Source organism: Cebus imitator, unplaced genomic scaffold (genome assembly GCF_001604975.1).
Source record: "Cebus imitator isolate Cc_AM_T3 unplaced genomic scaffold, Cebus_imitator-1.0 Scaffold515, whole genome shotgun sequence".
In the NCBI taxonomy this organism is placed as follows: Eukaryota; Metazoa; Chordata; class Mammalia; order Primates; family Cebidae; genus Cebus; species Cebus imitator.
This window is the reverse complement of record NW_016107830.1, coordinates 602,186-626,700: the sequence shown is the minus strand read 5'-3', so window position 1 is coordinate 626,700 and position 24,515 is coordinate 602,186. Positions and strand designations below refer to the sequence as shown.

General features: G+C 36.8%; 1 protein-coding gene across 6 annotated transcripts in view; it reads left to right on the top strand.

Moving 5' to 3' along the window:
* The window catches only part of MCTP1 (multiple C2 and transmembrane domain containing 1), a 571,324-nt gene that overhangs the window by 484,054 nt on the left and 62,755 nt on the right, over positions 1-24,515 (top strand). For all 6 annotated transcript variants that reach the window (XM_017514095.2, XM_017514096.2, XM_017514093.2 and 3 more), the window contains one exon: positions 2,456-2,509. In XM_017514095.2, the coding sequence (XP_017369584.1) occupies positions 2,456-2,509 (54 nt within the window). The remainder of the gene's footprint in view (positions 1-2,455; positions 2,510-24,515) is intronic.

The window sequence follows — 24,515 nt, the reverse complement described above, 5'->3', positions numbered from 1 at the left end:
TTTGTAAAATGTGTAAATTAAGCTACTGGCTTGTTTATGGTTTAATCTTACTTTGAATTTTTAAAAATTAATTTGAAGATAGTGAAGGTCTTCCAACCTTAATGGTTAAATATTCATGTGTTCTATTTCCAGGCAAATGTTTGAAAGCACTTTGAATATTCACTTTTATAAATCTGCATCATTGGTTAGATATAAGTCCTTCCAGGTGAATAAGTCAGTTCTGTGGGATAAATAGTAGGCACTTTACCCAAAAGTGTGTTAAATGATATGAAGAATAGATGATACATTCACATATTCACTCAATCAACAAATATTTCTTGAACACCTATTATGTTCCTGTCGATCTTCTAGGCACAGTCCGCTACCATTCTGCCTTCATAGCACCTGAAGTATGATAGTAAGTACTGCAGAGAGGAGGCATATTTTATACAGCCTTAATTATAGCAATCTATAATAATGAATCTGCATGGGTAATTTCAGCAAAAAATATTACTTCATTTAAATCTAAATTTAAGAGATAATTTTATTAGAGATACAAAATAATCATCATTTAAGAAAATCTAACAAGGGTTAGATGAATTCTTCTGATGCAACACAATGTACCAATGTAGCTTCTATTCCATTTTAAACGTCCATCACAAATAGCCCAATCTGGAATAGCCTGGCATATATCACTTAAAATATATATTGTCATTATTGTCTGTATATTTGTGATGTGAATACTTTAAATGTGAGGAAATTAGAGGTTAACATGAAAGTTTATGTGATCAACCCTGTTTAAATTTTACTGGATTATAAGCCATTTGAACGCTGATAGGAGTGAAGAGGAAGTATTTGTGGGTTATCTGTGTATTCTCACATTACCTAGCACCATGTGCCTTGGACAGAGGAGTTTATAATACATGCTATGGAGTAGCTCAATATAGTTAGAGAGACTGTCAGAAGTCCATCTTTCTTGTTGAAACTTCATTGCTTTATATGTCTCCGAAGTCAGTGTAAGCTCCCATCAGATATACAAAACTGCATATTGTGCTACTGTGATTCTTTTGAAATGTTGAATGTCCAAATGAAAGACCTCAAAATCCTATCATTTAACAGAAAATTTAAAGCATGATGTTAAATGAGGAACAGTCTCACAGGTTGTCAGATGCTTTCATTATATATTCATTCATGAGACCTAGAGGTTTGTGTTTGGGTTATGCTGTTAAATCAGTTAATGCTTTTAGAATATTTGAGAAAAATTATTAGGAATAACAGAATTCTGATATGTTATCTCAGTTTATGTAACTTTTCATAGTACAATCTTGGATATTAAAGTGTTCACTCATAGAATGTTCCTGTTTGTATCAGGAAAAAAATACCCACAGGAAAGAAGGGCTGGATGTCTCTGTCCTCTAAAGTTACAAGCTTTGGGAGAAAAGTTTTAAAATATTTGATCACCATGATTCTGTTGAGTCTATTCAGAGATACAGGATCAGAAAAAACAAATTTAAAAATCATATCAAATGTCATAAACACAATAAGTTGGGTCTTACCTGAATAATAACACTTCTTCCAAGGTTTCTTAAATTGTAAGTTCCCGTGGAGTGTATATGTGTATGTTTGTGAAGTGTGTAAAACCATTTTAAAAAATCTGAAATGGAGTGAAGTCCCATTCTGAATGCCTATAGTTATATGTTGATCAAGGCAAAGGGAAGTTATTTGGCAAATCTTTTGGCAAAAGTTATTCCATTCTGCTGAGGTAGGCTAAATAGCCATTAAAAAATACATGTGTGCATATCCACCTACGTGGGTCATACACACACTATACTCGTGTAATTACAGATTATTTTAAATTTTCATTTAACAGTATACATTCTCATAATTCTTATGTACAATCACAGAGAATTAAAATGAGAGTTTTGGGTAGTCCACAAGATCAAAAACTAAGAGAGGCAAGACTTGACATTTATACATAGGAATTAAAATTTGAGCCATAAAATATATTGTTAGTTTTATGCCATAGACCACCAGCATGAATCAATTAACAGACATGGTTTTTTAATCTTAGAGTTTGTTGAAAAGTAAATTAGAAATAGCAGAGCTGTTTCATGCTTAGTTATCTAGTTCTAAATTTAAAGTGCCTGATTAATACAGCAGAATTGGTAGAAGGGAAATTTCCTGATTTAAAGCATCCCCCAAATTAACGTTGGTTTACCTTATGCATATTTCAAATTCTTTAAGTTGTCACAAAACATTTCACATAAATCTGGTTTCCCTAACTGGGATTCAGTTCCCTGATTTTAACCAATTAAAGGCAGAGCATTTTCCTAATAACTATCTCTAGATCAAATATTCTCTCTCAGTGTGCCTGTTTCAAATGTTAATAAAGTTTTCATTTCCAAAAGGTTCAAAATGACAGAACAAAATTCTCTCCTTTAAGAGCACAAAAAACGACTTCTGTTTCTGTCTGCAGGTAGTGGAGGACATGCTAGAGGACGAGGAAGAAGAAGATGACAAAGATGACAAGGTAATTATCTTTCCCAGCACTTGGGTACCTGGGGATGGGAAATGTAGACATGACACTGTTTTCACAGACAGTTAAAAAAGGAGTTGAAGTGTTTGAGTCCAGAAAATTGGACAGTGCTGTTTATCATCCTAACAATACCACTGCATGTTGCAAAGAGGGAGAGAAGGCTATAAATCCTCTTCGCTTTTGTCCAGAGCTGGGTCAAATATTTTTCTGCCAGGAACAAAAAAAATAATAATAATTCAGCTTGTCTGGAACTTGATAGCTCTTGTGAAGATAACAGCAGTGACGACTGTTTTTGAAGGGCAAAAATTTGTCCTATCTTGAGTATTACAAATCGGGCTTTGCTTTGGGGGAAGAGGAGAGTGAAAAAATATCAGCCTGCATGAGTTCAACATGGATATTGTCATCTGTAATTTTTGAACAATTGCTCAGCAAAAGGACATGAATGTGCAGAGTGCTCCAGAGGACATTTAAATAACCCCAGTGAGCACTGCCTTTGCCTAGGTTTGGAATGTCCCTGTGGTTTCTGCATCAGGAAAGCCCATTCAGAGAGGCTTATATTCAATCACTGGTTGGTTTGGGGATGGTGACCACAGTAAATAACAGCCAGTTTCTGGGACTGCTTGGATGGGTTGTCCCCTAGGGAGAGGGACAACTGAAGGTAGGAATTAGAATGACCTTGCACCACTGCAGCAGTGGCTGGTGTTGGAACTGCCGCTTTCTATGACAAGGAGGATAGTGATGCTGTTATATTTCCGGACCTAAAATCTGAAAAGTCCTACGGTGAGATTGGGAGGTGGGGAGAGAAAATCGTTAGTTATTTCCACATTGTTTGACATGTAAAACCAGATTTTTGACCTTCACCAGAATCTGACTTACGTTATAGTAAAGCAGTGAAATTTTTTTGAAGAAAGGAGGAAAACAGTATATTTTAATTTTTGCCCTTGACCTTTGATTCCAATAGAGATATATAGTTATATCCTAGTGTAAGAATTTGTGAGCCACCAAATGCTGTGTCTCCAAAAATAAAATAATTTGTATGTTGGAAGCATGCATTAGAAATGTCAAAAAAAAATTCAGTGGTTAACTCTCCACATGATTTTTCCCTAATATTCAGTGCTTGAAGGAAAACGGAAACATACCACACACATAGACACACACACACACAGAGACACACACACACACTTTCTCCCTTCTAATGCTATTTCAAACATTTTTAAATGGACAGCGCTTTTCTGTGAAATTTTTCTTCTGTATATCATTTAGTCATTAGCAACATCATCAAACATTAGCAAAATCTCCTTCCTGCAAAAACACATATGTGCTTGTTTTTAATGTTAAATAACATGAGCATACACTTCTGGCAATAAATGGTATGATTTATTGCTAAGGTCAGTTGTAGAGCTGTAGAGAGCTTGTATTTTACCTCAACATGCCAGCTCTGAATCATCATTTCTCTGCTGATAAACACTGAGCTGCCATCCATTTATGGCCATTTTCTCTTGCTTGTTGCTGCTTTATTATTAAAGCCACCGTAAAGATCCAGCCCAGCAGCAGGCGTTTTCCCAGAAATGTTAATAAATGGAAACCTTAGTGAAGTCTAGTACTTAATGTCCCTGCTTTTGATGTCAACCTCTATGTTTTTAGCCAGTTTGTTGATATTCTATACTTCTAATCTCTCCCCTTTTTATGGCCATTTTTAATGGAGAGGATGTTAGGTATGGGAAATAGACACACCTGGTTAACCAGTTCACCAAAACATAGATGTCAAGTGGAACATGCCGGGGGGAAACAACACCAAATCTCTGGAGTAACATCTCTTGTAATCTAGTGTTTGGTAGTCGGAAATTGACACCCTGCTTCTAACACATTTTCAGATCTAGTTACCAAAGTTGATTGAAAGTGAGTGCTTAAATTACAGTGTGAATTCAACTGTATTCTTCTACACAGAATACCGACAAGCTGTGTGTTTTCCATGTGAAAGGATTGTGAGCTGATTTTCATAAATCCAACCCTTTTTTTTGAGTGATAAAAAGGAGGTTTTTCTTTTTTACTCATAATGCAATTGATAGCATAAAAATTGTATCTGAATAAAATCTCAAATGTAATAATTTACAATAGACTTTTAAGTGTTTGCATAATGGAGGGAAGAATCTTAGAGTGGACGTCTTGAAATATAGTTTTTCCTATTAGAAATGGAAATATGAAAGGATCCTGCAAGGTTCCATTTACCATCTTCCATCTCGACTGGCTCTCACAGCGGTAAATGTTCAGTCTTGGCTATCAGTGTGTCTGAGCGGGAGAAGGGTAATTTCCTACTTTAAAAAATTCGTTGGTTCCTCTATTTAAAGTTTGTGTATAGAGTCATGGGTAATGGAATTTCATGAGAAAACAAATGTCTTCTTTGCCATACGAGCAGGTACTGACCTCTAGCTCTCATTATTTCTGTTTTCTCATATGGTATAATAGTAAGGTCAGGTCAGTGGGTCCTCTTATAGGATAAAAGTAAAAAAGATTAATAAATGTGCCAAAGCCTCACTTTAATTGAACCTGAAGCATATGTTGGGAGTATGTAAAATATGTCCCAGATGTTTCACCAGGGCTAGTGTCTTAGCTTTCCCTGATCACCACAAGGCAGCTATTAGTCCTATAACCTTTGGACTTGGGGGTAAATGGGGTATTACGTGGCACAGAATGAGAGCACCTGTTTTTCATTCCGCCAAGACCCCTGACAGGCTTTCCCTAAGCCTATCCACATGTTTTCACTTAGCAGATTGTTGGGCGATTATGAAAAGTGTCTTTCTTTAGAGCCAGCATTGATATTAGTCACTGACAATGAAACGGCAAGTCATTGGCTACTTGACAAGGTCCGTGTGGGCATAAAGTGAAATCTTTTATTTCATTTGAGCTTAGGGTGTTTTCCTTTAGCATAATTATATACATGACAAAGATACAGGAATAAGAAGTTAAAGCAGACAAAATTATAATTACTTAATATAATAGCTTTGTAATACCTTTTCTTTAGCCCTGCCTCTAGTCACCTGGGAAGACTTTGGATAAAGTTAGTAAAAGCTAAGTCATGCTTTACCTGGTTTCCCATAATTTGCAGTTCTTCTAGATTATGGCTTTTAAATATTTTTTTCTTGAGTTCTTTTTTTTTATTTAAAGAGCTAATCATTATTCAGGTGAGGGTTTGTGATCTACAGACTTACCCTTCATTCTCAAACCCATTGTTCACATTTGCTTACATCTAAAATTAGGCAGCCTCTCTTTTAATCCAATTCCATGGTTTTCACAAAGACAGAGAAGGGTTTTATATGGAGAGTCTTAGTTATGAATCATTGACTTGTTAATATTTTCACTTATCTTGCATTATGTAGTAGCGCTATGTTAAGCTGCGCTGAAGATGACATTTTTCCTGAATTAAATGTTAGAAAGACATCATACTGTGTTCTCAATTCCCTTTGTTGTAGAGCATTCTCTGAACCATCAACCACAAAGTCACAGTTTGATCTGATTTTTTGACCTGACACCAAATCCTGCCTTTGTGGTTAATAGAATATCTTAGCAAATGCTTAGCTAAATTACCTAGGTGGAGCTATCAACAAGCCATATAATAGTGTTTTTCACCATGTTATAGATAATAATACAGTGGTCAGTCTGCATAACCTAGACATCTAATTAATGAAGATCGGCTTTCCTTTTGTAGTTTAAAAAGTTAGGCATGCTTCCCATGGTGCATCCTACCCTTGTAATAAGATCCAGCTGCGATATCAGGAAGCAGAAGATAAAATACAGGTTTTCCTCAGAAAAAGCATGGATTCAAATGCATGGCATTCTAGTAATGTTTATTGATAAAAGATATTAAAATGTTCAGCCATTTATGCTTACGTTACTTCTCCTTCTTCAACCATTATGTCAAGGTTACTGTGTTTCAAGAGTACTAGATGTAACAAGTGAAACATATCTGAGATAGTTCAAAATAAACAGATTCTTTGCTTTAATTCTTGAAATCTGTGTTTTCTGGTTCGAATCTCCAGCCCTAAAACATGTATGTAATATAGCCAAGATTCAGGCATCTCTGGCATCTCAAATCAACTATGAGAGTTTGGGGGGAAGATAAGTGATGTGATATGAGAGAAGATTTTAATGTGAGAAAATGGCATTTTCTAGTTATATTCAATGAAATAACTGCACAGTGGGGAAAAAGATAAAGGCTTTGGAGAAAGGCAAGAAGAAAGGAGGCACAAGGAAAATACTTCTTTTTCAAAATTCCTAAGCCACGTTTAACTGGAATAGCATTGTTTTCATTTATTTGTTTGCTGTTGCTGCATAACAGATTGCCACACAGGTAGAGGCTCAAAACAACACTCACTGTTTAGCTCTCAGTTCAGTAGATCAGAAGTCCAGCACAGCTCAGTTGGGTTCTCTGCTCAGGGTGTGACACTCAAGGTATCAGTCAGGCTGAGTTCTTACCTGAGGGCTTTGGATAAGGACCCACTTCCAAGCTCATTCAGGTTATAGATAGAATTCAGATCTTTATAGTTGGAGGACTGAAATCCTTGGTTTCTTGCTGGCTTTCTGATACTGGTTGCTATTTTCCATGGCTTCCCCCATCTTTAAATCTATCAATGGAGAATCTCTGTTGGGTTGAGTTACTCCTATATCTCAAATCTCTTGGAAAGAGACAAGTTCCTTTTAAGGGTTCACCTGATTAGGCCAGGCCCACCAAAGACAATCTCCTTTTCTTAAAGGCAATTGTGCCATAAGGCAATTAAACATAATCTAGTCATGGGACCACCTATTTCATCTGATATGATTTGGCTGTGTCCCTACCCAAATCTTATCTTGAATTGTAGCTCCCATATTTTCTATGTGTCATGGGAGGGACCTGGTGGAAGATAATTGAATCATGGGGTGGGTTTTTCCTGTGCTGTTCTCGTGATTGTGAATAAATCTTATGAGATCTGACAGTTTTATAAAGGGGAGTTCCGCTGCACACACTGGCTCTTGCCTGCCACCATGTAAGATGTGACTTTATTCCTCCTTGCCTTTTGCCATGATTGTGAGGTCTCCCCTGCCATGTGGAATTGTGGGTCAAACCTCTTTCCTTCATAAATTACTCAGTCTTGGGTATGTATTTATTAGCAGTGTGAGAACAGACTAATATACCATCATATTACAAAATCTACTCATACACTCAAGGGGGGAGACTATCATGATATATCTACTGGAAGGTGTGAATCTTGACAGCTATCTTAGAATTCTGCCTATAAAAACCACCTAGACCCACCCATGCTCTAGAACAAAATTGGAGCAATCCTTGTGCTCTTGAATGTATTCATTGCAAGACTATAACCCAACTATGCTACAATAAACAAATGAAGAAAACCTGCCTCCTGAGTCATACTCTTTCAAAGATTATAGGAACGTCTCATACCTAGGGTATAAACTGAAGTATATTTTACATTGATAATATAATATATCCCATTTGTTTATTATTTAATTCTGATTTGGGGTGAGGGATGGTTGGACAGGCAAGAGCTATTTCTTTCTCCTTGTTTTCTCCTACTAGGAAGAGGATCAAATAATAATAAGATTAATAAAAAATCAGGAAGGGATCCATTTTTACTTTGGGAAACCTATTGGTGCCTAGACATCCATTGAGCTGAAAGCCCACTCACCTTGAGTCCTTAGAAATACTGTTTACTTCATCTAGAATGATAGCAGCATTACAAATGGAGGGTACCCAAGAAATAATCTAGTTCAACTCCCTTAATTTAAAGTGAGGAGACTGTGGTTCAGCAAAACTTAAGTGAATTGCTGAAGGATATAGACAAGTAGAAGAGCCAGACCTAATGCTCAGCTTTTCTGATTCCAAATTTGGCATCCTTACCCTTCCTTAAGACTAGCTTTCCTAGGGGAAGGGGCATTGTCAAAGTACAGATGCAAGTTGCCTCAGACATGATCTTTAAGTCTTTAGGGTTGTTCAATGAGGGAATATACCTTTCACTCCAGCTAGAGGCTGTTAATTTCTAGGTTTCTACTTCTCTTCATTATTTTCCTACACATCCAGTCCTTTCCTACCATTCCAACTAAGGGAGTGTGTAGTAGGTAGAATAATATCAAAAATGCCCATGTTTAATCCCTGGAACCTGTGGAGATGTCACGCTACATGACAAAGAGGAAGTAAAGTAGCAGATAGGATGAAGGTTGCTAATCATCCAACCTTAAAACATGGAGATTGTCCTGGTTTGTCTGATTGGGCCTAATATAATCACAAGTAGAGGCCATCAGAGCAGATGGCAGCTGGCAGCTGCATGTGAAGCCATGGCCAAGATCAAGCCTCAGGACCTTCATGGCAAGAAGGAACAGCTGCTGAGACAGCCAGACCACCTAAAGGTAGAACTCTCCCAGCTGCACATTGACAGTATGATAGGTGGTACAGGGTTCACAATCCACCCCCCTTGTTCTCACTGTCATTAACCAGACTCAGAAAGAGAACCACAGGCTGGTCTACAAGGGCAAGAAGTACAAGCTCTTAGTTCTGCAGCCCAAGAAAACAGGTACCTGAAACACAGGCTCACCAAGTGTGAGAAGGACCTAAAGACCAAGAAATAACCAGGAATGAACAGTGGGTAACCCCTGGAAAAGTACGGGCTGCACAGCATCAGTAAAACACAGACTAACTGGTAGAGGTTGGGGACTGCTGATGCTGGCTTTGAAGATGGAGGAAGGGAGCCACAAGCTAAGAAAATGTCTCTAGAAGATAGAAAGGGCAAGGAAAAGGATTCTCCCCTAGAATCTGCAACAAGAAATGTAGCCCTGCCCACATCTTGATTTTTAGCCCAGTGAGACCTATTTCAGACTTCTGACCTATGGAATGGTAAGATAATACATTTGTGATTTCTAAGCACATGTTTCTAAGATAATACATTTGTGGTTTACAGTAACACGTTACAGCAGCAATAGGAAATTAATACAGATAACTTCCAACTGCATTTCCTGTACTTCTCCAAAAAATACTATATTTTAAAGCACTAGATCTGAGTTCCTCATTTGTCCTTATTAACTTCATCCTACTGTTCTATATAAATACAGCTACATGATTTCCATTCAATATGAAAACTGAAAGCAGTAGCTAACAAAGCAAATATTTTTATCAAAATTTCTTAATTTTGATTTTAGAAAAGCTTGTTCAAAAATGACAGTGGGTTATTGCCCATCTGTAGTGCAGTCATATACTTTCCAGTTTAGGAGCCTGTAGTATTATTTTTATTTATTTTTTTGAGACAGAGTCTCACTCTGTCACCTGGGCTGGAATGCAGTGGTGCAATCTCAGCTCAATGCAACCTCCACCTCCTGGGTTGAAGCGATTCTCCTGCCTCAGCCTCCTGAGTAGCTGGGATTACAGGCACCTGCCACTATGCCCAGCTAATTTTTTGTATTTTTAGTAGAGACGGGTTTTCCCCATGTTGGCCAGGCTGGTCTTGAACTCCTGACATCATGACTCACCTGCCTCAGCCTCCCAAAGTGTTGAGATTACAGGTGTGAGCCACCTCGCCCGGCCAGGAATTTATATTATTAATTGGTGAATAAAGAAGCAAGTCCTGGTCTATTTCATTTTTCAGCTGAAGAATTTTACTTCCTCACAACATTCATTCTATTCCTTAAAATGTTTTACCCTTCGAAGGGCAGTAAGTTTCAGTCTTATTTAAGTCACAGACTCTGAGAATCTGAAGAAAGATTTACACTTTCTCCCCAGAAGAGGACACAAAAACATGCACACACACATATACACAAGTATCTTTGTGAAGTCATCCTTTTTGCCCTCGGCACCATTCTGTTGAACTTAATGCCTGTTTCCTCAAACACCTGAGATAAACACAAATTTTACAAGTAAAAATAATGTTTAATTCAATTCAAAAGCAAACTTCTATAAGAAGGGTGGTGTTTGGCTTGATTGTGATATTATGGAGTAGTTTGGATGCAGCAATGGGCTTGTTATCTTTGATATCCATTTAACTGTGGCTTTTCAGTTTCATGGCAATAAGTGCTAGAAATACTGACTTGGCAAAAGAAAACAGTAACAAATTGGGGGCTGCTGTGGCTTTATTAGATGGGGATTAGGCACGGTGAGGAATCCTAGAGTTCTCCAGAGTCCTCCAGAATTCATATTGTGTTGAGATCATCTTTTGAAAAGTCTCCATCATTAATGCTTCATAATATTAAAAAATATGTATATGTACTCATGCCTCTATGTTAAAGTCACTGGAAACAGAATTAGTTTTCAAAGAAGCTAGAAGTTAGAAAGAGCAAGGAAAAGGATTCCAGCTAGTGATTCCAGCTGGTGGAGGCTTTCTACCTGTCAAGCTTTGTTACACTTTGTTCCACTTTGCAGAAACGCTTCTCCAGTCTTGGAATGCTTAGGTAGATATATGTCTCCAACATTCCCTCCAGAGTGGCAGTTGGGCTAAAAGAATTTAAATGAAAAGATTTACATATATAATTTGGTAAGAATGTCCATCAAGTAAAGCAAACTATGAATGGACTCTTTCCTATTGGGTTATTCTGATAGTTGGATTTTCTTTGCCTCAGAAAAGAACTTTCATTTGAAAGTCAATCAAATGTTTCAAGACAGGTCCTCTGGAAAGCTAGTTAACTTCTGTATTGCAGCAGTGAATTTTCTCTTCTATTCCCCTTTCTTGACGAAAACTCTCGAAATAGCAGTGTGTCAGCCCTGGCTCTCAGGAGGTTGACAACATTCATAGAAATAGACACGATTTTTTCAGGATCGCTGGCAGAGTCGTTGACACGGCTGACACCACTGCATGTTGAGATGAGAAGCATGTTTCTTCACCAAAGCAGCAGAACCAGATGTGTTGCCAAGCATCACAGATGCTCCATCTGAACCCAGGGTGCCAAGATTTTTATTCCGCCCGAAACTTTGTTTGGCAAAGAAATTCTTCACCATTTTAAAGACATTGACTCTGCAGATTCTAAAAGAAATTCACAAAGTAGGAATTCTTTGATTTTAAGAACTTGCCAACAGGAGTTAGCTATACAAACAGAGGTATCTACTTTCATTAAATTATATACAAAAAGGTAAATATTAAAGAAATGTCAGAAAATCCATAGAGTTGACATCATTTGATGTCAGTGAGGGCACAACTTCAAGAAATGTGTGGCTTCATTGAACTATTTCTGGTGGGATGTGAGTTATCTTTCTTTGTGATATGGTTCATTTATTTTAAAAGTTTCAATACGAGTCTTTTTTTCTTGGGGCAAATCCAAAATCAAGTAAAGTCCCAGACATTAAAAATCAACCTGGTTTTACATAAAGAAAAAGACTCACACAGTCTAATAAATTTTCAGAGTAGGCAGTCTGAGGTACTTCTTCAATTTTATTGGTTCTGTGCTTCCATTGGTTATAATTTTGCCACACAAGGAGTTCTATAATTTTTATGGTCTGTCATACTCCATAATTAATATAAAGCTAATAGATATGAAAACCTCATGAGGCTACTGGTTTTTTTCAATTTTTTGATATATAAAAATTGTACCTATTTATGGATTACATGTGATATTTTAATATATGATCAAATCAGGATATTTAAGATATCAATCATCTTAAATATTTATCATTTCTTTGAGTGTTGAACATTTCAAATATTATCGTTATTTTGAAATATAAAATAAATTGTTAACCATAGTCACCCTACTGTGCTATTGAACACTAATATCCTTCTATCTGACTATATGTTTGCTCCCATTAACCAATCTCTCTTCTCCCCACCCCCTTCCCAGCCTCTGGTAACTATTATTTTACGCTTCACTTCTATGAGATCAAAATTTTTAGCTCCTGCAGATGAGTAAGAATATGTGATATTTGTCTTTCTGTGCCTGGCTTATTTCATTTAACATAAAGACCTCAAGTCCCAACCACAATGCTGCCAGTGATATAATTTTATTCCTTTTCATGGCCAAATAGCATTCCATTGGGTATATATATACTACGTTTGCTTTATTCATTAAAATGTTGATGGATATTTCACATTGATTCTGTTATCCTATCTACTGTGAATAGTGCTGCTATGAATATGGGCATTCAGGAATCCCTTTGATATACTGATTTCCTTTCCTTTGGCTAAATACCCAGTAATGGGATTGCTGGGTCATATGCTACTTCTATTTTAAGTTTTTTGAGAAACCTTCACATTGATTTCCATAATGGCTCTACTAATTCACATTCCCACCAATTATGTTGAAGAGTTCCCTTTTCTCTGCATCTTTGACTACATCTGTTATTTTTTGTCTTTTTAATAACAGCCATCTTAATTGGGATGGGGTGATATTTCATTGTGATTCTGATTTGCATTTCTCCAATAATTAGTGATACTGCGCATTTTTTAAATATGTCTGTTGACCATTTGTATGTCATCTTTTGAGAAATGTCTATTCAGATTCGTGGCCCACTTTTTAATTGGATTTTTTGAGGTTTTTAGTTGAGTTATTTGAGTTATTTGTATATTCTTGTTAGGAATCTCTTGTTGGATAAGTAGTTGCAAAAGACAGCTGTCTCTTCGTTATGATTGTTTTCTTTGCTGTACAGAAGCTACTTAGTCTAATATAGTCCTGTTTGTCTATTTTTGTTTCTGCTGCCTGTGCTTTTGAAGTATTAGTCATAAAACTTTGCCTTGCCCAATATCCTGGTGTATTTCTCCTATGTTTCTTCTAGTAGTTTTATTTAAGTCTTAACATTTAAGTCTTTAATCCATTTTGAGTTGATTTTTGTGTGTGGTGAGATACAAGTGTCTAGTTTAATCTTCTGCATATGAATATCCAGTTTTCCCAGCCCCATTTATTGAAGAGAGTGTCCTTTCCCCAGTTTATGCTCTTCATACCTTTGTTGAAAATCAGTAGACTGTAAATATGTGGATATATTTCTGAGCTCTCTATTCTGATCTATTAGTCTGTGAGTCTGTTTTCATATCAATACCGTGTCATTTTGGTTATTAAAGCTTTATAGCGTATTTTGAAGTAAAGGATTGTGATGTCTTCAGCTTTGTTCTTTTTGCATAGGATTATGTTGGCTATTAGGGTATTTTATAGTTCTATACAAATTTTAGGATTGTGTTTTCTATTTCTCAAAAGAATGTTATTGGTATTTTGATAGAGATTGCGTTGAATATGTAGACTGCTTTGTATAGTATAGTAATTTTAACAATATTAATTCTTCCAATCCATGGGCTTGGGATCCATTTCCATTTGTGTCCTCTTCAATTTCTTTCATCAGTATTTTTTAGTTTTTCTTGTAGAGGTCTTTCACTTACTTGGTTAAATTTATTCCTGGGTATTTGATTTTTTTTTTGTAGCTAGTGTAAATGGGATTGCTGTCTTGATTTCTATTTTAGCTAGTTCATTACTGGTATATAAAATGCCACTGATTTTTGTATGTTGATTTTGCATCCTACAATTTTATTGAGTTTGTTTATCTGTTCTAAGAGGTTTTTTTGTGGTGTCTTTAGGTTTTTCTATATATAAGATCATGTTATCTGCAAAGAGGGATAATATGACTTCCTCTTTTTGAATTCAGATGCCTTTTTTTCCTTTCCCTTGAACAACAGTGGTGAACAGGGCCATCGTTGTTATGTTCCAGTTCTTAGAGGAAAGGCTTTCAGGTTTTCCCCATTCCATATATTAGCTGTGGGTTTGCCATATAGAGCCTTTATTACATTGAGATATGTTCCTTCTGTGCCTAATTTGTTGAGAGTTTGTATCATAAAGAGATGTAGAATTTTATCAAATGCTTGTTCTGTGTCTATTGCGATTATCATATGATTTTGTCCATCACTCTCTTAATGTGATGTATCACACTTGTTGATTTGCCTATGTTAAACCATCCTTGTATCCCTCAGATAAATCCAACTTGATCATGGTGTATTCTCTTTTTGATGTAATATTGGATTTAGTTTGCTAGTATTTTTGTTGAGGATTTTTGTATCTATGTTCATAGGGATATTGACATGTAGTTTTCTTTTTTTTATTGTGTCCTTGTCTGGTTTGGGTATCTGGGTGATGCTGGCCTCATAGAATGAGTCCGGAAGAATTCTGTCCTCTTCAATTTTGTGAAACAGTTTGAAAAGAATTGTTAGTTGTTTATAAATTGACAGAATAAGCAGCAAAGCCATCCAGTTTGGGCTCTCTTGTTGAGAGACATTTTACTACTGACTCAATCTACACTATTCCTTATTGACCTATTCAGATTTTCTATATCTTCCTGGTTTAATCTTGGTAGGTTGTACATGTCCAGGAATTTTCCTGTAGGTTTTCCTGCATTAGAGTGCAGTGTTGTGATCTCCGCTCACAGTAACCTCTGCTTCCCAAGTTCAAGCAATTCTCCTGCCTAAGCTTCCCAGATAGCTGGGATTACAGGTGTCTGCCACCAAACTCAGCTAATTTTTTTGTGCTTTTAGTAGAGACAAGATTTCACCATGTTGGCCAGGCTGGTCTTGAACTTGTGACCTCAGGTGATCTGCATGCCTTGGCTTCCCAAAGTGCTGGAATTACAGGCATGAGCCACTGCACTGAGCCTCCTCTAGGTTTTCTAATTTGTTGGTATATACTTGTTTGTAATAGTTTCTAATGATCCTTTGTATTTCTGTGATATCAATTGTAATGTATTTTTTCAATTCTGATTTTGAGTCTTTTTCCCCACTTAGGTAGCCTAGCTAATGGCTTATTGATTTTATCTTTTCAAGAAACCAATGTTTTGTTTATCCTTTGTAATTTTTTTGTCTCAATTTTGTTTAGTTTTATTGTTGTTGTTTCTTTTGTTTGTTTTTTGTGGTTTTTTTTTTTTTAGACAGAATTTCTCTCTTGTTGTCCAGGCTGGAGTACCGTGGCATGGTTTTGGCTCACAGCAATTTCTACCTCCCGCATTCAAGCAATTCTCCTGCCTCAGCTTCCTGAGTAGCTGGGATTACAGGCACCTGCCACCACATCCAGCTAATTTTTGTATTTTTTAGTAGAGATAGGGTTTCACCACATTGGCCATGGTTAGCCAGGCTGGTCTCAAACTCCTGACCACAGGTGATCCACCCACCTTGATGTCCCAAAGTGCTGGGATTACAGGCAGGAGCCACCACACTCAGCCTATTTTGTTTAGTTCTGCTCTGATATTTATTATTTCTTTCCTTCTACTAAGTTTGGGTTTGGTTTGTTCTTGCTGTTCTAGTTCCTTGAGGTATATTGTTAAATTGGTTATTTGAAATCTTTCTACTTTTTGGATGTAGGCATTTATTTCTATAAACGTCCCTCTTAGCACCTCTGTTGCTGTATTCTGTGGGTTTTAGTACGTCGTGTTTCTGTTTTTGTTATAAGAAATCTTTTATTTTCTTCTTATCTATTTTTATTTATTTATTTTTGAGATGGAGTCTTGCACTATTGCTCCGGCCGGAGTGCAATGGCATGCTCTTTGCTCACTGCAACCCCTGCCTCCCGGGTTCAAGCAATTCTCCTGCCTCAGCCTCTCAAGTAGCTGAGACTGAGACTACAGACACCTGTCACCATGCCTGGCTAATTTTTTGTATTTTTAGTAGAGCCAGGGTTTCACTGTGTTGCCCAGGCTGGTCTTGAATTCTTGACCTCATGATCCACCCACCTTAGCCTCCCAAAGTGCTGGGATTACAGGCATGAGCCACCACACCTGGCCTCTTTTCTTAATTATTTCATTGACCCAATTGTTGTTTAGAAGCATGTTGTTTCATTTCCATATATTTATATTTATACAATTCCCAAAGTTCCTCTTCTTATTGATTTCTAGTTTTATTTCATTGTGGCCTGAGAAGATACTTCATATGGTTTCAAATCTTTTGAAATTTGTTGAGAGTTGTTTTGTAGCCTAATGCATGGCCTATGCTGAAGAATGTCCCATGTGCTGATGAGAAGAATGTGTATTCTGCAGCTGGTGGATTAAATGTTCTACAAAGGTCTGTTAGGTCCATTTGGTCTAAAGTGTAGTTTAAATCCAATGTTTATTTGATTTTTTTTTTTGTCCAAGTGATCTATCCAGTGCTGAGAGTAGGGTATTGAAGTCTCTAACTGTTATTGTGTTGGAGTCTCTATCTCCTTTTAGATCTAATATTTGCTTTATATGTCTAGGTGCTATAGTATTAGGTGCATATATATTTACAATTGTTGATCTTCTGCTGAATTGATCGCTTTATCGTTTGTCTCCTTTTATAGTTTTTGACTTAAAATCTGTTTTATCTGATGTAAGTATAGCTACTCCAGCTCAATTTTGGTTTCTATTTGTGTATTATGTTTTTTCATCCCTTCACTTTCACCTTCAGTCGGTATGTGTCTTTATAGGTGAAATGAGATTCTTTTGATGGTACTATTGTTCTTTCTTTGAAAATTTCCAACTTAATCTAGATTTATAGAAAACAAGGATACATGGATTATAGACTCAAAGTAAACAAGGATGCATGAACTATAGTCATGTTAGCAGGGTGGGCTCCTAACAGGTTCTTATCAATAGGAAATTATTCTAAAGTTTTTAACATGGTGGTGACAATGTCACCTGTCTTTTTACCTTTGATGGCATCTGTGGCAGACTGCATTATGGATGTACATCCCTGCATACTGATATCAGACTTGTCCATGTGACTCAGTTTGGGTGACACATGCCATATCCAACAAAAAGGTTTAAGAGTCATCCTTGGCTCTGCCATCTCTCTTTTCCTTCTGCAACAAAGCTGGCACCATCCACAAAGAAGCTACTCCTTAAGCCTGAATCCTGGAATAAACATGACATGGAGCCAACCCATATGGACATGTAGTGTGAACAAAAAAATAAATCCTTTTTATAAGCCTCTATGATTTTGGGGGTCTTTGTGACTGCAATGTAAGTTAGTCTAGGCTGATAAATACAGCATCATATTTCATATCCCTCTGTATAAATCAATGTCTTAATAGTATAATCTGACATAAAACATAAATTTTGTATAGCAGTAATCAAAGTCTCAAAGTTTTAAACTCTTTTTTTCTTTCTAAGTTCGCAGTCCTACCCTTCCTTACTTAAAGCTCAGCTTCAGATAAAGGTTGAACTGTTTTGCTATTATGTCTTTCTCATTGAAAAATAACACTTTTGTTCCATAAACATATATTGAGAGACAAGTCACTGACTAGACAGAGATGAATATGGCACAGTATGAGCCTTCCAGGAGTCATTCTGTGATGGGATCCTTGATTATGTAGGCCAATAATTATAAAACAATGGGAGAATGTTATAATAAGGTTATGAATCGTTTTGGTGAGAAAACAGGAAGGTAGCCAGCTTCACAGAATTGTCAGTGAATGTTCCACAAAGGAACTGACATTTGATTTGGGTCTTGAAGGGTAAATGAGAATGTACCAGGAAGTTTAGTATATAAAATCAAGGAATACATAGTATCATAGGAGTATAAAGTGCAGGAGGGAGAGTCGAGGGGAATGACACTAGAAATCTACATTTAAGATTGTGAAGGCTTTGGATATCATCCAAGGAGTCTGAATTATATTCTTCAAGTAATGAGAAATCATAGGCAGTTTTAAAGGAGATAATTGTTATGATGAAATGTATGCTTTAAGAAGAGAACTTTGGCAACTGGACACAGGATATAATAAGAAGGAAATGAGACTTGAAGTAGAGAAATGTGCTAGGATGTTCTACAGTAGCTCTGGCAAGAAATAAAGGCATCTTAACGGTAAAAATGATAATAGAAAGAAACAAATTTGAGAGATTTTTAAATAGTAAATCTAACAGATTATTGAAAAAAATTTATGTTGAAGAGAATAAAGAAAATTTTAATGATGTGGATGACCATGATGTGTCTAGCTGAAATATATTTGTATAGCACATTACATATTTTAAAGTACTTTCCCTTCTTACCTTATTTAATATTCACAATAACTGTATATTGACACATGAAATATTATTCTCATACTCTAGTATCAGGAAGATTAACCTGGCTAGTGGAGAAGTAGCTAAGACTGGAAATCAGATAATGGGGAAGTAGTTGAGCCTAGAAACAAGTTACCTTGTCTCACAGAGAAAGAAGCTAAGACTAGGAATTAATAGTTTGTCTGGTGGTGAAGAAACTGAGATCAGAAAACAAATCCTCTCGTTAATTTTCCTTCCCAGAGATGTTTTAGCAAAGTCTGTTGACCCACGTAGAGACAACACTTGGGCCACTTAGATTGCAACTTGTGTACCATAGCCTATTCTTCTCAGAATAGACAGAGAGAGTCCCATATGCCTGCCTGCCCATCTTTTCCCTGGGCACTGGGTCTTGATAGCATTTGGAAAAATGATGCAGCATACTTATTCAGTATGCTTTCATAAGTAAGCACAGATCCAGTGTGGAAACAAGAAAGACAAATGTAAAATATATTTTCAGTGCCTCAAGTTGGTTCAGAGGGAAAGGTGTATAGTAACTACGCTTATTCTGGCTTTGATCAACCAGTCATTAGGACAATATGATGCTGGAAGAACTTGTATCAGTTGAGAATACTCTACTACTGACACTGTTTTATAGATGAAAAGACTGAAATCTCTGAGGCATAAGTAACTCATTAAAAGTCATTAAAGAAGTGAAACAGCCAGACTTTAAGCTTTAGTCTGTCTACCTCCAAAGGCCACCATTTTTGGCATAACAAACTCCTCAAAACTTAGTGATCTAAAATAGTAATTTTACCACTCTCTGTCATTATAGACATTATGTTGACTGGGCTCACCTGGGCACTTCTTTCCTGAATCTCTCGTATGGTTCTAGTTAGATGCCTGGGACTGCAGCCATTTAAAAGGCTCAGCCTGGCTCCACATTCAAGGTGGCTTGGGCTGGCAGTTGTTGTAGTTGCTGCTGGCAGTTTGGTTTGGAAAGGGAGAGTCGAAAAGTGAGTATTTCAAGAGAACCAGTGGAAGCTGCAAGGCTTCTGATGACCTAGCCTTGGAAGTCCCAGAATGTCACTTTGCCACATTCTATTAGAAGTCAAGCAAGACATTAGACCAGCCCAGACTTAAGGAGAGGATAATTTAATTCTGCTTCTTGATAGGGATTATAAAGTCATAGTGCAAGGGAGCCTTTGGGATTGGAGATCTTGTGTGGCCATCTGTAGAAAATAAAATTGGCCACAATTTCCCAACACCGAAAGCTTCTAATAGATGTCATGTAGCATTAAGAAATATGGAGCCTGTTGCCTCCCAAGAGGCTCTCTTTATTCAAGACGTATCAGCACATAGTGCTGGATTAAGTTATCCCAAAACTATATACATAAGGCGCCTTCATATTGTCAGGTAGATTCAAGTTGCATCATCCTGTGCGTATTTATTTTTGGTTTTGATTTGCAAGATGAATTGTCATTTTCTATGTCTCCACTAAAATATGAAAGGACTACCTAATTATTCTTTTATCTTGTTTGTAAATAAGAATTCCATCCAAATCTTTCACCTTCTAGCTAAGCTCTCCCTCAAAGCTACTTGGGAAACAGGAAGGAGTTGCAAAGAATCTGTAGGATATTCCTATCTAAATTGTAATGGACATCCATTCCTGTCCCTTAATTAAGGAGATCTGAATGCCAACAGTCAGTGTTCTGGAAGCCAGAGTTTACCTACTGGGACTATCTGCCGAATATTAAAAGTCAAGTAATAAAAGAAGGTTGCAGAACATTTCCTTCTTAAAGTATAATAGTTTCTACGTTTTGAAAAAGCAATTTAAAATCATCAACAGTTCATTTTTGATATTTTATTGATTTTTTCAAGGACATTTATCATAGGATTTAGAAGATCACTAATATCTGTAAACTTTTGTTGTAGGCATGGTGGCTCACATCTGTAATTCCAGCACTTTGGGAGGCCGAGGCGAGATAATCGCTTGAGCCCAGGAGTTGGAGACTAGCCTGGGTGACATAGTGGGACCCTGTCTCTATGAAAAATATAAAAAATAGCCTGACATGATGTCACATGACTCAGTAGTCTCAGCTATCAGGAGGCCAAGGCAGGAGGATAACTTGATCCTGGGAGGTCAAGGCTGCAGTGAGTCATGATTGCACCGCTGCACTTAGCCTGGGTGACACAGTGATGCTGTCTCAAAAAAATAAAGCAATTTTGTTGTAGGAACTGTAAGTAGCTCAGTTAAGACCCTTTTCTTATATTCCTGGAGCTAATGTTTCTCTGCTTTACTGAGGTAGCATATGTGGGTGTTAAAATCAGTGTTTGGCATATTATGTGCATAAATGCTGTTTCTTTGTTCTGGAATTTTAGCCAAGTATTCTGATCAGCAATGATTTGGGAAGGGACAGCATCTGTATTCTCTTTATGATTCCACGCTTAAATATTTTGGAGACATAAAAGGCAATATGATAAGTGAATATACAGCTGTGGCAGTCTGATAATGTAAGATTTTATTGATTTTCCAACAGAATAGCTACCCTGGGTAGTTTGCTTGTCACAACCTTCAGTGCCTGGAGTAGTTGAACAAGTTCTTTTTTTCCCATTGAGCTAACCTCAAAGTCATATAGTTTCAGAATCAAGGTCCTCAAATTTCATACTTTGCCAATTTCTTTCCTTTCTAATGGGGTATATTAGAGAGAATGTGTCACCTTTTGCACCATGTAATATCAAATCAGATCAGAATTCATGCACAATTATGTCAGTAGAAATCTAATAGTACAGGCTGGCTTATCTCTAGATAACACATGGAAAAATAAACTTCCACAACTGACAGATTTACTTGATTTTTTTTCCAGATAAGTTATTTGTAAGCAATTGAGCTAGAGAATGTAACTGGATTATTTTTCGTACAAAATAAAAAATCCTCAACAGTAAAATGGTTGCTAAGTATTCAAGCTCTGTCACTCTGCTTTTTTTGTTTTTTTCTCTTTGAAAAAGTTCCTGAATAATGAATGCAAAGAAAGAACAAAAAAAGACATTTTGCAGTAGGTATATTTATTAGGAGAACTAATGACTTTAGAAAACAAAATTTACATAAAGCACTTATGTGAGAATAACTTTCATCGATAGTTAATGGCATTTAAGTAACGTAGGTTATGTGGTAGCCTACCTGGGAATGATATTAGGCTGCCTAAAAAGCATTCATCTGTGTTTCTCTTTTATAATCAGAAAAAGTCAAAGCCCATCACTAATCTGAGGTCTTCTTGAAACCAATTAAAATAATTTAAGTTGTACTGCAAATGTGCTTTTTAAGTGTTTTAGCTTAGAATGTCGTAGGGATGTTGTAACCCCTTTTAATGTTACTATTTATATACAACTACCATATGTATAGTATTACACGTTTAATGCGCTATATCAGCTGTCACTTGAAATTAAATGCAGACGTGGTTTTTTGTTTTGTTTTGTTTTGTTTGCCTTCAGTTTCTCCTACGTTAAACGTTTAAATAATGATACCAGTAGTAAAAGGGTAGGTAGCATTCCCAGTGGAAACTAGCTTTTGCATCTGGTGGGGCTGTGTTCAGGTTTCTACATGAAAGATATCATAATATCAGAATCTCTTAGTGTTTACACACCTGGTATCCGGAACTCTACCTGATGTCTTTTCTTGTGGAATTAATGGAATCAAAACTTATGGTAGGCATGTTTGATAGATATGCCTTGTCTGTAGAGATCTGGTCATAATTCCATCAAAATTTGTCCCTCGTTGATCATATATCTATGCATTTTTATGTCTTTGTGGTTTTCTTCACCAACTCTGTGCTTGCATCAGTGCCTTCATTAGAAGGTCAGATTTTGAAGATTTAATAATTCACCTTGAAAATGTACTGTAAGTTGAATGTATCAAGCATAGGTTTTCTCCCCTCAGCATGAATTTCACAGGATTACAAAAGGCAAATCCATAGCTAAAATATTTTCTTGGTATCTGTTTTTAATTTACATGAGGAAAAGTAAATAGATGTTTATTGATTTTAGGTGCTTTTTCCTGTTCTACAAGTCATGCTTGTTTTTCTGTATTATAATGATATTGTGCAGACTTTTCTCCATGATGACAAAATTGTGCATTTTCCAAACATAGAAAATTAGTTTTAATAAAAAATTATCCAGGGGGGAGTCACTTGGAGGGGTTAGAGCTGATACTAAAACAGTTGATATGAAAAATTAAAATTTCTTATTTATTCATAAATATTCACCTTCCCACACTCTAAATCATAGTTGTATAGCTTCTTTAACAATAGGTAAAAGAATAATATGGTAGAAAGAAACCAGTTTTTGTCTTATAAGAGTTCATTGACTTTGTTACCTACAGGTACTTTTGAATCTGTTTAAATATACACTGCACAAAAATGAAGGTGGAATTTTCTTTTTTCTTTTTCTTTTTACTCTTTTTTTTTTCTTCTTTTTTTTTGGGGGGGGGGGGGATGGAGTCTAGCTTTATGTTGCCCAGGCTGGAGTGCAATGGCATGATCTCGGCTCAGGACAACCTCCGCCTCCTGGGTTCAAGTGATTCCCCTGCCTCAGCCTTCCAAGTAGCTGGGATTACATGCATGCGCCACCACGCCTGGTCAATTTTTGTTTTTTTAGTCGAGATGGGGTTTCTCCATGTTGGTCAGGTTGGTCTCAAACTCTCGACCTCAAGTGATCTGCATGTCTTGGCCTCCCAAATTGCTGGCATTACAGGTGTGAGCCACGGCGCCCAGCTCTTTTGTTTTTAAGAGATGGGGTCTCGCTCTGTCCCCCAGGCTGGAGTGCAGTGGTGCAGTGCATAGCTCACTGCAGCCTCGAACCCTTAGGCTTAAGTGATCCTTCCAAGTAGGTGGGACTACAGGTATGTGCCACCACATCCAGCGAGGGATTTTCTAATTAAGAAACAAGAAATCAAGAGAGAGTACTTTTCTCATATCAAATATGAATTATTCATTCAATTCATTCATTTGTTCACATATTCATGCACATGTGTACTTAATAAATATTTGAGTACCTATGACAAATATCTAGTCTGTGTATCATATAGTAACACATTTTTAGAAAAGAATGAGTTTTCTTTTCCTTCACTCACCATTAATCTCAGACATACGTCTGTTGCCTCCATTTACTCCCCACTTTTGTTCAATCTCATTTTTTTCTTTTGAGGCCTCCATCTACAGCACCTTACTAAACTTGTTTCCTGAAGACATAAATAACTTCACTTGATCCTCCTCCTTGGCAGTGCCTGTTTCCCGAGACTCCCTTGACCACCGTTTGATATCCCTTTCTATTTCCCTGTGCACTCATGTTGTTTCCCTCTAACAGTTCAGTTTTCTTCTTGTGTCTCTGATGTTTGGGTACACCTCTGTTTTGTTCTTCCTTGGAGACTGATCTATGTCCACAGTTTTAACTATCTCCTCAGTGGAGAGAACTCCAAATCTTTACTTTTATTCATTTATTCATCCATCCATGCAACAAGCATTGTGCATGTGGAATGTTCAAAGCACTATGCTACCTGCTCCAAGGGATTTAAAGAGAAATGAGACCTAACTCCTCAAGGAGCTAGACATCTCCATTTATGCCTTTCATCTCAAGTCTGTGATCTCTTTTCCATCCTCTTAGACATTGAAAATTGTCCCATCATAACCTCAGATACTATATATTTCAATCCAAACCCATATGCTTCCTCTAAAACTACTTCCTTTCATGGCCAGTGGATTTCTACCAGTAGCACAATTATTTTAATCATGAAGGCGTAAAAACTCAAATCATCTTTGATGGTTCCCTCTGTAATTTGTAATCAAAATTCTATTGATTTTGCTGTTGTGATATTTCCTATTTTGCACCTTCCTCTCAGCCTCTGACGAGGTCTGCCTTGTTATCTATATGAAATATTCTTTCTGTTTATCTAAGACCCATCCATTTTTTAAGACTCAGCTGAAATCTGCCGCCTGGCACCCAATAAACTCTTTGGCCAATAGGAAGCCCCCACTTCAGAACATTGAGTAATACTCAGTTGTATATGTGTGTTCCTGTGTGTGTAAA